At 27.8% G+C, this 16,357-nt stretch overlaps 1 protein-coding gene across 5 annotated transcripts in view; it reads left to right on the plus strand.

Moving 5' to 3' along the window:
* Positions 1–16,357, plus strand: part of LOC100211425 (serine/threonine-protein kinase tousled-like 2) — a 65,360-nt gene that overhangs the window by 10,429 nt on the left and 38,574 nt on the right. For all 5 annotated transcript variants that reach the window (XM_065810236.1, XM_065810237.1, XM_065810234.1 and 2 more), the window contains 4 exons: positions 2,119–2,221; positions 2,354–2,418; positions 4,430–4,540; positions 8,025–8,051. In XM_065810236.1, the coding sequence (XP_065666308.1) occupies positions 2,119–2,221; positions 2,354–2,418; positions 4,430–4,540; positions 8,025–8,051 (306 nt within the window). The remainder of the gene's footprint in view (positions 1–2,118; positions 2,222–2,353; positions 2,419–4,429; positions 4,541–8,024; positions 8,052–16,357) is intronic.

Genomic DNA, 16,357 nt, shown 5'->3' on the forward strand with positions numbered 1-16,357 from the left:
ATTTTTGAAGATTTTCAATATTTATTTTAGAAAAAAAATGGTATATAATTTAAAAAAATTTCATATTATTATATGATAAAATATATATTATTATATAGTAATAGAAAAAATTTTTGATTTTTAATTTTGTGTTAGGCTATGTTCTTTAAACAATAAAATACTAATCGTATTTGCTTGCAGTAAATTGTGTTTTAAGAAAATCAGAACAAAAGCGTGGTCGTTGCATGGTATTGTTACCATTTTTTATTTTGAAGTATTAGAAACAATATTAACAATTACAAATCACAAATACAATAATTGATAACTGCAATATTAATAGGTACAATATTATTAATTATAAATTACAATATTAGTAATTACAAATATTATTAATTACAAATGTATTGCAAACAATATTAATAATTACAAGTGTTATCTCAACTTGCAAGTTTGTATTGATGATTTATTAGAATAAGGTCAGTTATTATATATCTATATATATATCTATATATCTATATATATATATATATATATATATATATATATATATATATATATATATATATATATATATATATATATATATATATATATATATATATATATATTTATATATATATTTTTTTTTCGTATGGAGCTTTACATCAAGCATATATGGTAAAATACCGCATATATAGGCCTTTTAATAAAAATCCTGCATGGGCTTTTTAGAGCCACCGCGCCCCTGTATATATATATTAGTTATTGAATGTAATTAAATATAATAAATATAAATAAACAATGTTTATTGTGTCAATATATAAAGCCAAAACCAATAAGGATAAAAGTGAGGATCAGAAAATTATCTAAGAAGTTTTTATACAGGGCTGCTCCAACTGTGTTAACCTTTACGCATACCAAAATAAAGAGTTTCAGTAAATTTCAGTATTAATTGTCCTATTTACGTCTGAAATTAAAATATGAGTTAAGATATTGCCATTTAAGTTAAGATTTGAGTACAGTTGTCATATTTGAGTTACTTCTTCATTCTTGTATGGAGTGCAGTTGTCATATTTGAGTTACCTCTTCATTCTTATATGGAATACAGTTGTCATATTAAAGTTACTTCTTCATTCTTGCATGGAATACAGTTGTCATATTTGAGTCTAACGAGACCCTCACTTTTTTAGATAAGGTCTAAAAATGAAGTTGCTAGGCCTGTTCTAGCTGCCAAACTAGAGCCTCTGTACCATTGTTTTATCTCCTTTTTTTTGCATACACTACCATGCTAGCTCAGTCGAGATAATAGCTCAGTCGAGCTATCATCGCTATTTCCATCAAACAAAACTCAGTGTTGTTAAAAGTGAATTTTTTTTTTTTTCAAAAAAGAATTTTAAATTGAAATAAAAGAATTTATTAATCTTGAATTTATAATTTTTTAGAATTACTTAATCGAAGTTCTTTAAATCACGTTTTGCTGTACTTAATGTTATGCTGTTATTGGTGTGATTCAATTATTGACACATTTCATGTTATATTTGAAGTTTTCTATTTATTTTTCATAAATAAGTTATAAAATTTTAAGAAGATACAATAAATAAAATGATATACTTATATAAAACAACGTATAATAATATATTCAAGCCTTTGTATAGTATATATAGTATGTATCTGTACTGAATGACAGTTTCATAGGAACATTATATTCAAGCCTTTGTATAGTATATATAGTATCTATCTGTACTGAATGGCAGTTTCATAGGAACATTATAATAAAATATTGCTTCATCTTAACTTCAAAATTAACTTATTTTTAATTTTTACTTAATAAGGTTTGTATCTCACACCTAAACATGCACTAAATGGCAGGTTCATAACATAATAAAATAATATATTTTTGTTTTGTTAAAGTTTCATTTTAACAAACTTGTTTTGCATTTTTACTAGATTTTGAAATATTAGTTTTTGTTGTTGTGTTATTGCAGTCTACTATTTATAGCTATTTTCACTTAATAAGACAAAAAGTACATTTTTATGCACAGTTTTCAGTTTTTATTTGAATAGTTTGACAAGATAGCAAGTATAATATTTTTTGATTTAATCTGAGATTTAATTTGAAACATTTTTTAGTTTTAATTTTTAAAATTTTTTCAACACCAGATACAACCTCCTGCATCACCAACTTCTAACTTTGAAAAATCTTGCACACCCCCTCCTCCTAAAGGTAGAAAAAGAAAAGTTACAACATCTGAATACAAGGAAGGTATACGTGTTTTAATAAGAACAAGTAATTTAATAGTTATGGTCTATTAACTGCATAGCTAATTATATAGCAGAAGGTTATTTTGTTTTTGCATATTTTATGAAAATTTGTTTGTTAATAATGTTTTTTTAGTTTCACAAAAACCAACTCGCCAGATAAATGATTCTAGTGGTATTGGAACTTATTTTGGAAAGAAGGTTTTATTAATTCTTTTCTGATAAATTTAAACATCTTGGTTAATACAATTTGATTTATTATAGATTTAGCATTCACTATATAATATATTATATTTTGTTAGTGTTACTACTATCAGGTGTCTAACACTAATTAGGTGTCAATTAGAACTTTAAAAAAAAAGCAAAAAGAAACAACACTAAAACAATAGTTGATTTCAACTTTTATGATAAATTTTCCCAAAAAGTTTTTTTTTTTTCAAACAATTTTTTATGTAGCATATTGAAAATAACTTTTTTCATGTTCAACAGACCATGTATGAACAAATTAGTTTGAAAAGTTTACACACTGCTTCACAGTATGTGTGTCAGTTAGAGAGGGGAGATCATTTTTTGTTGAAATTTCCAATGTATAGGTAAGTTCTATCATTATAAGTCTATGTATCTTTTTATAGTGTGGAATGTTTATATTTAAACAAGAATTAGGTTTCATGATAACTTTATATGAATAAGTGAGTTTATATAATAGTAACCACAGTAACAATACAAGATAATTGATTTAGTTGAAAATAGTTTATTGATTTGTTTATATAACCCAATGCTTAAGTCTTTTACTATTTCAAGCTAATTTAGTTTTTGAAGCTACAAAAAATTAATTTGTTCAAATAAAAATTTATTAAATGAATTTGAATTTTAGATTAAAGCACTTATAAAATTTATTTGTAGGACTATAATTTTTTAACTAATTTTTTAAGTTTTGAACATTTTTTTAAGTTTTCAAAGTGTCTTCTACTTTGTCTTTTTACTTAAAAAAAGTTAAAAAACATAAATAGTTGTTTCATGGTAAAAGTAAAATTTGTAATTTTTTTGTAAAAAGAGTTGAGAATTTTTTTGTAAAAAGAGTTTTTTTAAAAAAGAGTTTTTTGGCTATAAGTTATTTGCGAGTAAATATATTTCTTAAGTGAATAAAAAGTTAATTTGAGGGTAAAAAAGTCAGTCAATTTAAATAATTACACTAGGTATCATTACTATCAAATGAAAAAATCTTTTTTTTTAAACAACGGATTAAAAATGCAAATAAATTTTGTATTTATGGTTTTGTATAACTTTATGAGCTAATGATGCAATAATCCAACAAAAATTTCTAATAATAAATCATTATTATTTGTATTAAGAAAATTTGTATTATTTGATGTTTTCTTATTAATGTATATATATATACACACACACACACACACACACACACACACACACACACACACACACACACACACACACACACACACACACACAAGGTGTGTATATATAGAGTGTATATATATTACAAAGATTTTTGTAAAAAAAAATATAAATAAAGAGTTTTTGAATAATACGAATAAATAAAAATAATAAACACTAAACTAGAGAATATCTGACGTTAATTAAAAAATAAAGTTTATTTCGATTTATGAATAAATGATTTTGCTTGTTAATAACAACGCTTTTTTTTGCATTAAAAAAAAATCGATCAACTTGATTAATTTCTTTGTTGTGCGTTCTAATTACATTTTCAGTGCTATCCGACTGGCTAACACCCACATACTGTTATTATTTTTGTAACACTGATTTTGCTTTTTAATATCAAAATCTATTTGGCTCCATATTAAGTTAAAAAATAGTTTTCAGGTTTTTTATCTTTGGCAGCTGATTATAACTTTAATTTTAACTTTATTTTTATTCAGTTGTATTTATGTTAGATTAGTTATCAGGTATATATAAAGTTTATTGTGTTGAAATAAATCAGTTCATTTTTTATATTGTTATTAGAAATCAACATTGAGTAAAGATTCTAATAAAAAATTGTTACAAATCAGCAATAATGTTTTAAATAAATAAAAGAAGCTTACAAAAGCATTAGCAAGTCATTAACGAATGAAGATTTATTATTAATGTTGGATTATTTTATTATTGTAAAATATTTGTCATTGTGTATAAACTGTGTTTTCTTATAAAATTGCATAAGATTTTTTAATATATTTTTATATTTACATTATAGGACATACTAACTAGCCCCATAAGAGTTCCTATGGGAATTACAAATGCCCGCAATTCACCAACTCCTTGTCATTCAAATATTGATACTGCAGTCACAAGTCGTGGTACTCAAGTAAGTTTTTTCAGGGATTATCTTTTTCCGGATATTTCGGGAAATCCGGATATTTTTCTCAGTTTTTAGTTTTACCGGATATCCAAAATGTTTTCCATACATACAAGTTTAGGAATATATTTTTGTAATATATTTCTTTTTTAAGTTTTTTCACTCAGCACTCATACAAAAATTAATAAAAGTTTGAGAAAAAAAGTTAGAAACAACTTAGCTCTATGCAAAATTAAGAAGAAAATATGTTCTGGGTTTTACTTGAACAATTTTCCAGATTTTCAAAATATGGTCTGGATAATCTAAGGTTTTTTGCGCCAATAAGTTTTAGTAAACACTTTATTTTTAATTCGGTAAATGTTTTGGGAAAATCTTTGTTTATGTTACACTCTTTTGACTATCGAAATTAAACCCTCAAATATAACTTCCATACTCTCAAAGCCAGCAATTTATAGAAATATAAATATATATATATATATATATATATATATATATATATATATATATATATATATATATATATATATATATATATATATATATATATATATATATATATATGTATATATATACATATATTAAAGTAATTATAATTATATAATAATACAGTAATAAAGAATTTAAATATTTGCTATATTCCAATAACTGTTTAGTGTTATATAATGTTTTCACAAAGATGTCAGGCTATGAAATTAGCTGTTAAACAAAGGGTAGCCAAGACATTTTTTAAATTTATACTTTAATTGCATTTGAATTACCTTTAAAACAAAATCAACAAGTATTTATACAAAACTTGTTTAAAACTTGTTTACTATTTATAGATGACTCTATGTAAATATTCAATAAAGCTAAGCTGAACCATTTAAATTTTACACTTTAGACTTCTTCTAACCTTTTGCTTTGCAATTTCTACTTACCATTCTCATATAACCTTTTAGGTTAGTTAAGGTTAGGGTAGAAGTAACTTTTAAATTAAATTAAATTTATATTAATGTTTTCAAATCTAGAAAAATTTGTTGTTGCGGTCATTTTTGAAATTTTACCAATTTAGCTCACCTATAAAAGTCATTGGTTTGGCTATAATAAATAAGCCTAATAAAGCTTATGGTTAAGGATTTAGTAAGTTTGTTACATTAATGTCACCTAGATATATAATATGGTCTTTCTAATTAGTATATTTCTAATTTGTATAACAAGAATACTGAATTTCTTCAATCATTTTTGCAGAAACTAATAATTTGAAATAAGGAGCTAAAGGACAGGTGTTTTATTTTAACACTTTAAAGTTGTATCACAGAACCTTGTGTTTATCTCGGTACTGAGATAGTCTTGCAAAGGAACAGTGATAACCAATTTAAATAAATTCGAAATGGATTCCAAGGAGTATTTGCTGTGTTTACTGCAATGAAATTGCATAAATGAAATTCTAGGCTTTTGTTTGTTACATTTATCTTGTGTGTAATTTTTAACCTTGTTTTACCATATTTGGTGCTGATCAACAATATTTTTTAAGTAAAGAGACAATATTACAACATAATTTTTCTAATGTCTGAATAAGATTCAACCTATAAAATTTATCATTGCTATTTGCCTCCAACAATCGTGAAATACACTTTTTTACTCTGACTTGAAACACACCCTGCTTTGGGGCTCTTGGTTAAGTGAAGGCTATAGATGGTGTCTTGATAAAAATACTCTTTGGGCAGATGTTAATCCCATCCAGCTACTGTCTTGTAGAAGGCCTCATAGGTAAAGACTTAAAGGGTAAACAGATTCTATCTGTTGACCAGCCTCGCACCCCTTCATCATTTAGGCTGGCACAGATGTATTTACAATGCATTGTTTCCAGTTAAGGATGTTGAATGCTGGATCTTCTTGACTCAATGCTTGGGTTATGCTTGTGTCTCTGTTTTTATGACTAGGGAACTCATTCTATTATCTTCTGAGGGTACAACTGTAAAACTCAATTTTATGGTTTTGAGGCCGGCTGGTAGTCAGGTTTCCTGAACTCTGTGGTAGCTCTCAGAGAGGCTGATTCCATCAACAGCTGAAAAATATCAAAGTATTAACAGTGCCACGTTGCGCATGGGTGGTGTCCCTGTTTGTATTTTTGGTGTGCATTGTCAAGGCCACATTTGGAGCCCTTTGTTATGGCTTAGGGTTTATTAATAGTAATGAGGCAATTGCTTGGGTTATTAAATAGTGTACTGAGTACTATCTATGCTTTGAGTCAAGTTCTTTAACAAATTTAAAAATGAATAAAGTACCAAAAACTATAAAACACAAAAAACCATTGTCATCACCAAGTTCTCTAAACCTATCATTCACTAATATTTGTATTCTTTAAAGTAACTTTTCTTCTGTTGAGTCTTATCTCTTGCAAAGTTCACCAGATCTTGTTCTTTGTGAGACTAATTTGAGTTCAGCTGTCTCATCTTGCGATCTTAGTGTTGATGGTTATCTTCCTCTAATTCGTGAAGACTCCAATAGTCACATGCTTGGCGTGGGCATTTACATTCATAAGAATTCACCCATTTGTCAGGAAACTAGGTTTGAATCCACATACTATTCTTTCATGTGCTTTCGTTTAGCACCACTTAACTCTATTGCCTTTCTCTTTGTTCTATAGAAATCTTTCGCTCTCCTTAACCTCAAGACTGCGCTCTTTTTGATGTTATTTCTGATCATATTGACCAAGCCCTCTCTCTTTATCCATCAGCTAATATCGTTGTTCTCGGTGACTTTATTCACACTGAATAGCTTGGCTCTAGTGTCAGTGACTCTGCAGGCGTTATGGCCTTCAACTTTTGCCTTTTTCAATCTCTAACTCAAATAGTCAACTTTCCAACTTGCTTTCCAGACAACCCAAATCATTTACCTTCTCTACTTGACTTATGTCTTGTTTCTGATCCTAGTCAGTTTCTCCACATTTACCCTTAGGTGCTTCTGATTACAGTTTGATCTCTCTAAAACTATTATCTAATTCTTCTTCATCATTAGAATCCCCCTAACATCATATCACTTACAACTACCTTAAAGCTGACTAGGACTCTTTCTGTGATTTTCTTCTTGATTGCTCTTGGGTAGAAATCTTTCGTCTTCCTGCAGACATTTGTGCTTCTTACATAACTTCTTTTATTCAGGCTGGCATAGAATATTTTATTCCCTCTCAACAATTCCAGGTCAAGCCTCACTTTTCTCCATGGTTTTCCTTGAAGATGTAAATAACATTTAAAAATATATATTTAAAGGGTATGTAACAGTTGTTTTAAATGTCTTTTGTTGTTGTGTGAAATTTTTTTACCTTAAAATTTAGAACCTAATAAATTTAATCATTTATCAAAATGATAATTTTATGTTAAAAACAAAATCCATCCTTTTATTATTGATTAGAAATGGTATCTTTATTTATATGAAAAATGGTGTCAGAATTTATATCAAAGTTTGTTTTTGTTTATATTTTTATTAACTATTACATTATATTGTATTCTAGACTGATAATTTGCCAACAGATGCTAATGTAAGTTTTAATGTTTATCTTTATTTCTGTTTCTTTATTTATACTATATAAACTGTATTCATAGAGAAAAAGTGAATCTAATACCTGTAGGAAAATCAACAATGGTATTTCACTAATATAGAATTCTAATTCTAGGATACCAGTATTAAAACTAGTATTCAAAGAATCAATTAAAGTTACTTTTTTAAGGCCAAATTGGGTTTATTTTCTTTTACAATCCAAAAAAAAAAAAGTTAAACAATTTGGATCAATAATAAAGATAAATAAAGAAAAGGTAAAAAAAATTATGTAACAATTTTTTAAATTATTGTCAACAAAATTTGGTTTATTTGTTTGAATCTTTATCTCCATTAGTTTAAAAAAAAAAAAGTTTATACATAAATTTTTCTACCTGGTATCACAACTTATGAATATTACACAAGCAGAAAAAACTTTCAGATTCAAAATGGTTGTTTAAATAGGTAAAAGAAAGTCATAAACTTGTTGGGAACATTTTGCTTTCCACATTTATGGGGGACATTTATTATTTTTGGAAAATTTTCCCACCCACCCTAAGCTTATTAAGACCGCAAGCCATGCTAGAATTAAATGTGTGTTTTATGTGTGTTTTGTAAAAAATATTAGTTTGGATTTATAGACTGAATTTTTTTATAAAAAATACTTAAAATTGTAACATGAAAAAGTTCCCAACCCCCCTTCCTTTTAATAACCCCCACCTCCCACCCATTTATTAGATCTTGGCTAATATTTTTTCCTCCCCTCTTATTAAAACCCCTCCCCTCCCCTTGTATTAAAGACTCAAGAATAGATTTAGATATTCTTATTCTCTTTATTGAGCACATGATTATATTTCATGGTTACATCTACCAACATTCATTTTAATATAGCTTTGTCTGATCATTTTTCATTAAATTCTTAAATTTTTCTGTTAACCTTAATTTTAGCACTTTCCATTTCTAAAAATTTTTAAACGTTGTTTGAACTTTATCAATCCTTAAATCTTTGAGTTTATGTAACTATTATCCATCGTTTTGATATGTTACAAATCTTTAGAATAGTCAAGAACTAGTTATATGTTTGCTATCCATCGTTTTGATATGTTACAAATCTTTAGAATAGTCGAGAACTAGTTATAAATAGTACTGAACTTTTTTTCATTTAAATTATAATCCAAAATTTTAATAATTGTTTAGTTCCATAACAGGCAAATTGAAATTTTTAATTTTTTTTTAAATAGTAATGAGTGAATTATATGTATTTTGGTATGCTGAATTTAAGAATGTGGTTCATTTCAACCCATCACGTAAGGATTTTCTGCAAAGTGGAAATTAAAATGGCATAACCTCCCTTACACTACTTCTGTAGAGAATGTTCAAAAGAAAAAAAAGTCATAAAATTATACAAATTTAATTAATTTTAAATCATAAAATATTTTGTTTACATTATTTACAATTATAAGTGTTTATAAAATGTTTCGAAGCTTCATTTTGTGCTTTTTCTTTTGTGGGACATTGTATTTTTTCTATGCAGCATCCAGCAGAAGTTGCCCATCATATTTGTTTCCCATCAACCTTGATACCTTCTCTCCATTTCCTTCATATTTTGGTGAAACATCTACATTGCTCTTCACTAACTGCATCAAGATTTTCCAAGAAGTAATCCAAATGGGAGTTCAAAATTGGAGTTTAAAACTTATTGAGCATCCAGATTTTTAAAATTGCACAACATATTTTTTACGATATTTTCAAAGTCCTTCTAATTCCCTAGAAACACCATAACTACATCTACAAAAGAATTCCATGCTGACCTCTCAACATCATTTATCACATTTTCAAAGTTGTTATCTTTCATCAGCCTACGAATGTCAGGACCAACAAAAGTTCCCTCTTTCAGCTTTGTTTCAGGTAGACGAGAAAACATACTTGAAAGGTACTTAAATGTCTTTCAATCTTTTCGCATTGCCTTCACAAATGGCTTCATCATGCCAAGTTTGATATGGAGCAGTGGTAGGAGGACCTTTTATAGAATCAACCAAAGATTCAAAGTGTATATTTTTCTCCAACTTTTAATCATCTTTTTTCCACATTTCCTGTTTAGCTTTAACAAATATCCCATTCACAAAGAAAGCAGTGAAATTTTGTGTAACCACCTTGCCGTTAAAGTATCACAAAAATTACTTTAGGATCCCCACAAACTGTCCACTCGAATTCCTTGTATTTTAACTTATCTAAGATCAATGCCAAGTTACCATAAGTTTCCTTCAAATGCACGAATGACCAATAGGCTTTGATGCGTACTTATTCTCGTTGTGAAGTAAAACGCTTTTATATTTCCTTTTGAGGAATCAATAAACAGTCTCCAATTTGTAGCTATTGAACTTTGAATGTGCACATTAAACCATTAATTATTGCAACAATAGACTAGTTCATCGTCTTGAGAAAAATATGGCCTAAAATGTTTTTCTCTATTTCTATACCAAGCAAAAGAAGTTTCAGTTGTCAAAAAAGAAGTTCCAGGTATTCTTTTACAGTCTGGATCCAGATTTTTTTGGATCCAGACTGCAAGAGAAAACCTGGAGTTTTTGGATCCAGAGAGCAGATTTTTTCAGGAGTCCCATATCTCGGATCAGGTCATTTATTTCAGCTTGATAAAATTGTTGGGTCTGCTGGAGTTGCCTACTTGAAACTTGTCACTAGAACTTTCTTCTGCTTCACTTCCTGATGATGGCAAATTGTCTAGGCTTTAGGGTGCTTATGGTGTAAGAATGCCAGGTCCGTGAGGGGCTGGGAGGCATGCCAAACCCATGTTTGGGTAACAAATTTGTTTTTTATTTTTGGTACTATACCCTTGCATATTGCACAAACAAAAGTAGCAGTCATCACTGTGGCTTAAAGGCTCTCTCCTGATCATAGGAACACCAAAAAAAAGATTTAACTTTACCTTTTGACCACATTCTAAATCCTTCAACATACCTTAAGCAAACTCCATGTGGGGCCTAAGATTTGTCCCAGTCTTCACACCACCCTATCTTCACACTGAAAAATGCCAGAAACTCTCTTTCAACAAAATCAGTAATATTTCTTTGTTATTTTTTCTCTACAAATCCACCACAAATATAGCAAAACTCTCAAAAGAATTTATACAACCTCTTGAAGTCATTTTTGAAACGCACCTTACGAAAGTTGGAACAGAAATAAATAAATGAAAGGGTATGGAAGGGAGTTTAAGAGTTCTTTGTGAATTCTCAAATTTCATTTGGGAATAAACCTTAGGGATTCAGGCATCTGTATATATCAAGATTTTTCATACTTTCTATGAAAAATTGTGATATATATGATTCAACGCTGACTTATTTTATTGTCATGAGTTACTAAATGTTTTGTTTTAGTCTTATAATAAGTTGGAATTAATAAAAAAATATATTTTTTGGCAATAAACCCCGTTTTGCACCTTTGGTAAGATTAAGTAAAAAAATTTTTCGAAAATCAAAATGTGGAATAGTTCAATTGTTATCATTATGTATTAGTAGCTTATAGTGAAAAATTCAGCCTTTCGAATCAACTAGGTAAAGAAGATGGTTTTAGACAATTTCAATATAGTAGAATAATATATTGCGAATTTATTATTTTGTAGTAACAATTTTTATATTAGGAGAATTTAGCAAACACATTCTTTTATTTATTTAAATGCTTTATTAAAGTTATTTATATAAATATTTTTTAGTTATTTACATATTTTAATTTATAATACATATCAAAAATCATTAAAAAATAAAAATAATGTAATAAAGAGTTTTAATAAGACATTAAAAAAAAAAAAAAGAGATTTGTTTGCTAATTCTCCTAACATTAAAATTTTAAGTTAAAGATGTGCGCAGGCATATGAAAGTTTTACTTAAAAAGTAAGTTTTCATTTCGTTAAAGTTTATTTTCAATTGTTAAGAGACTTTTTTCAAATAATTTGTTAAGTGTAGATAATTATAATGTAAAATAACATGTGTATGCTATTTATGATACACTTTTTTTTTTTGCTTGGCAAAAAAAGTATTTTTTAATAGTATTATTTGCTGTTATGAAACTACTGTACTGTAAGCTATATATTATACTATAAATTTATAAATATATATAAATTTATAATATATTTATAAATTATATTTTATTGTCTGAAATTATAGCTAAATGTATATATTTAGCTATATTTTCAGACAATTGTTTCAGGAAAAAAATGCCACAATACAATACTAGAGCCAGCTGAAGATTTGAGACAGGCTGCAAGAAAGCGTAGACAGTTTTATTTGTTAGGCTTTCCGCTGCCAAGCTTTGCTCCAAATTGACTTGCAACGACTGGAGAAATTTTCAGACAGTTTTATTGGCTCAACATTAGATAAGAAACTAGGTAACATCTGAAAAATTTCTGAATTTTATCTATTTATTTGTATATAACCATTTGACATTTTTACAAAGCAACTTCTTATTCCCAATTCATAAGGCCAACATCTTTAACTTGATAAAGATTGATCCAATGAGGAACAAAAAGGCTCGAAAAGAGGACATTGAATTCCTAAAGCACTGCCTTAAAAGATTGTCAAGATGGCAGGTATTGATATCACATTTCAAAAAAATGCTTGTTTGGCTGTGCAGAAAATAAGAATAATGGAGGAAAAAATGCACTCACAAGATGATTAGCAATATGAAGCAAAATGAAGAGGAAAAGAATAAAAGGAAAGTAGAAGAACTAGAACAAAGAGAGTTTAAAGTTTCCTGGTAGACAGACAGTGATAGCCTTTCAGACTCTGACAAAGCTTTTATGCCTCCTACAAAGACCTGAAAGATTTCAGGCGAAGTAAAAGTTAGTTTTCAGCTAAGTATGGATGAGCTCCTAAACAATTGGATCCCAATCATGACAAGATGTGGTATTATTGTTTGACCAGGAACCTGTTTGTTTACGTCTCTTTATAAAGCTGGGGTATTAACATTGAGGAGTTAAAGATCTCAAGATCAACTCTGACCATCAACTCTGACCATCAACTCTGACCAGGAAAGCACACACTGTAATAGAGTCAGAAGCCCAGATCATTCGAGAGCAGAACATAGACAAAGTAAGAGGCTTAAAAGCTAGTGATTCACTTTGACACTAAAATTGTGAGGCAGTAAAACAGTGAAGAACCAATTTCTACAAGTCATAAAAAAATGGCTATAAGTGTTTCTTCTCCTGAAGCTGATTGTTTAGATTTTATGCTTGGCATTTTGAAAATTAAAAGCTCCAAGGGAAGCGACCAGGCTATAGCCATTCAAAGTATTCTCGAATACTATGAGCTATCAGATCAAATCATTGAGGTGTATGCTGACACCATAGCTAGCAACACAGGAAAGATCAATGGAGCAATAAGGAATGTTATTGTGCATGCTTTTGGGAGGCCTGTTCTCTGGCTAATGTGCAGACATCACGTATATGAGAGACATGTGTCTCATGTCATGGAACTTGTTTTTGGTATAACAAAAAGTTCAAGTCGAGTTCTCTGCTTGTGCAAATCAGCTTGCAGTGGTAAATGATCGCGCAAAACATCGCATAAAGCTGATCCAAGACTTTATTGGAAGGACTCATAATATTGATAGACTTCAGGATACTCTTCGGGTAATTACTAAATATTATTATACAGACCTGTAGGGTGTAAATTGTTAGGGGGATGGGGTCGTTTTTGAAAAATCAGGCAATTTAAAATAGCAAACACATATCATGCTTATTTTTAGTAACAAAAAAGAAGTCAATTGCACCTAATAATTTACACCTAACAACCCCTTACCCCACCCAATGTACACGCTGCTATACAATAATGTCCGTAAAACTGTTTAAAGTATTTCCATATCATTTTATTTAATAAACTAAATTATTAATTTCAAATACTTGGAATTTTAATGCTTAGATTACTTAATTATTTTACAAAATAGCCTGCCTTTTTAAGTTTTTTTATTATTTTCTAGGTTGTCCATAAAAACAGACAGCAAGTATCCAAAAAAGTTATAAAGAAGTTCAAAGAAGTACCTGCAGAACATCTAATAAGTATCACAACACTGTCATCACGTTTTTGTTGCTTTTCAATTCAATTTAGAATCATTATCTAAAATAAAATTTTCACACAAAATCTGTATTTTCCTTATTCTATTAGACATATTTTAAATCAAAACCAGTGTTTTGTGAGTGTTTTAAATTTAGAACCATCTGTATTTGTAACTTTTAAAATATAATATTCAGGAAAAATTCTATTATATAGAAGTTGTCTAAAACCACCTTCTTTACCTTAGACTTGATTTGGGAGACTGAAATTTTCACTATAAGCTATTAATACATAATGATAATGATTGAACTTTTCCATATTTTGATTTTTGAAAAAAAAAATTTTGAGACACCCTAAAATGCAATCCCACAGTATTTTGCATTTTGTGGAAAAACCTTATGTGATGGAATTTTTTTTTGATGATTTTCCCAAATCCAACAACCAAAAAAACATAGGAATTAACTCTTATTTCAAAGGGAAAATAAAGTTGCAGACCTTTGTAATTAATTGTTGAATGGAAAAAAATGAAAAATGTTAAACTTTCATCTCAACATTTGAATAATGAACCAACCAATATTCTGGCTTATAAGTGTATTTATTAGATTTAAATTTTGATATTTATGATATTTAAAAAATGTTATAGTTTAGTTTTGATAAACTTAACAAAAAGTTTATTGTAAAATAATTTTTAAGAATTGTACTGTAAATAATATTTTGTAAATATTTAATAAATTGTACTGTAAACCTTTTTATTCTGCAACCATGTCCCAGGTATTACTGTGCTCAACTTGTTTCTTGGCGCAGCAGCCTTGTTAGTCAAGGTTCGTGTTTTAGAATTGAGAGAGGGTTGAAACCACAGTTTAAGTAGTTTTCTCTCTCAACCTCTTTGACTAAGTGGCCTTCGTGGCCTTGGGGAGATGGTTTAACATAAAAAAAAAACAACTTAAAACTAAATTAGTAAAGGTTGTTTTTTATATTTTTTTCTTACATGCTTTCAGAAACATGTATATTTATAATTTTTATTACCTCAGTGTAATATAATATGTATATCGACTATTGTTTAATACACTTACAAAGGTAGGTACTCGTTTATTTTTTTCAATAGATAATAAAGGATAAAAATGTTTAAGTTGCGAAAAAAAAGCAACGCTGATTCAAGCTTTTCTAGAAGTACGGACGAACAAGGTGGACGATCGCAAACCTTGTTCGTCAACATTTAAAGTAATGTTTTTTGAAAACTTGACCTTGTTTTTATATAGTAAGCGTTTTAAGAATTTGTGGCAAAAAAAAGCTACACGAAACTACATAGAATAAAAAAACAATACTCAAAAAAAGGAAACAAAAAGTATACAAAATAAATATCTAAATAAAATAAATTTTTAAAAAGTTGGAAATTAAAAAAAGAAAAATTTGTTAAACGGATCCTCAAGTGCCGAGACAAGTTGTATTTATATCGTAGATAAACATTAGAAAATGAGTTAAAAGTTAATTAAACTTTCCACAACAAATTATTAATATATTAACAAAAATTTTTTAGATTTTTAACGCCATTTTGTTTCTGGCGAAGGAAAGTTCCGGCTCTGACTATTTTTATTTTTTAAATCATATCTGATTAATGCGCTTATATTTGACGTCAATACAAAATTGTTTCTTTCAAAAAACTTAAATCAAGTTTAAATTGAAAGGGTTTTCCCTTTAGCGGCTAAACAAAAATATCTGATTAAAGTTTTTAATATCAATTATATATATATATATATATATATATATATATATATATATATATATATATATATATATATATATATATATATATATATATAATTGATATTAAAAAGTATATATTAGATCATTTAAAAAACGATTTCTTGAAGTAGAAATATAAATTATTATAAACATAAGTTAAAAATATATATAAAATCATTTTTAAAACGGTTTCCTCAATTTATAAAAAAAAATAAAGATTTAAAAATCTTTCAAAATTTAGCCATGTTGGATTATACTGTACTTAGTGCTGTATATAAAAAAATTGATTACTTATTCCCTAAGAAAAATATTCATCTTGTGTATTTTAAAGTTTGCTTCGCCTAAATTACTATTTTTATTATGCTAGTTTATTTAACTCAAACACTTAACGATACGTTGAACAAAAAATAAAAACATGCTACAGAAAATATTTTTTAAAACCACCGCTGAGAGCGGTGTTTTTAAAAAAATATTTGCTGTAAATTTTAGAGCCTATATTTAGAGCCTT

This window comes from Hydra vulgaris, chromosome 11 (genome assembly GCF_038396675.1).
Source record: "Hydra vulgaris chromosome 11, alternate assembly HydraT2T_AEP".
NCBI classification, from domain to species: Eukaryota; Metazoa; Cnidaria; class Hydrozoa; order Anthoathecata; family Hydridae; genus Hydra; species Hydra vulgaris.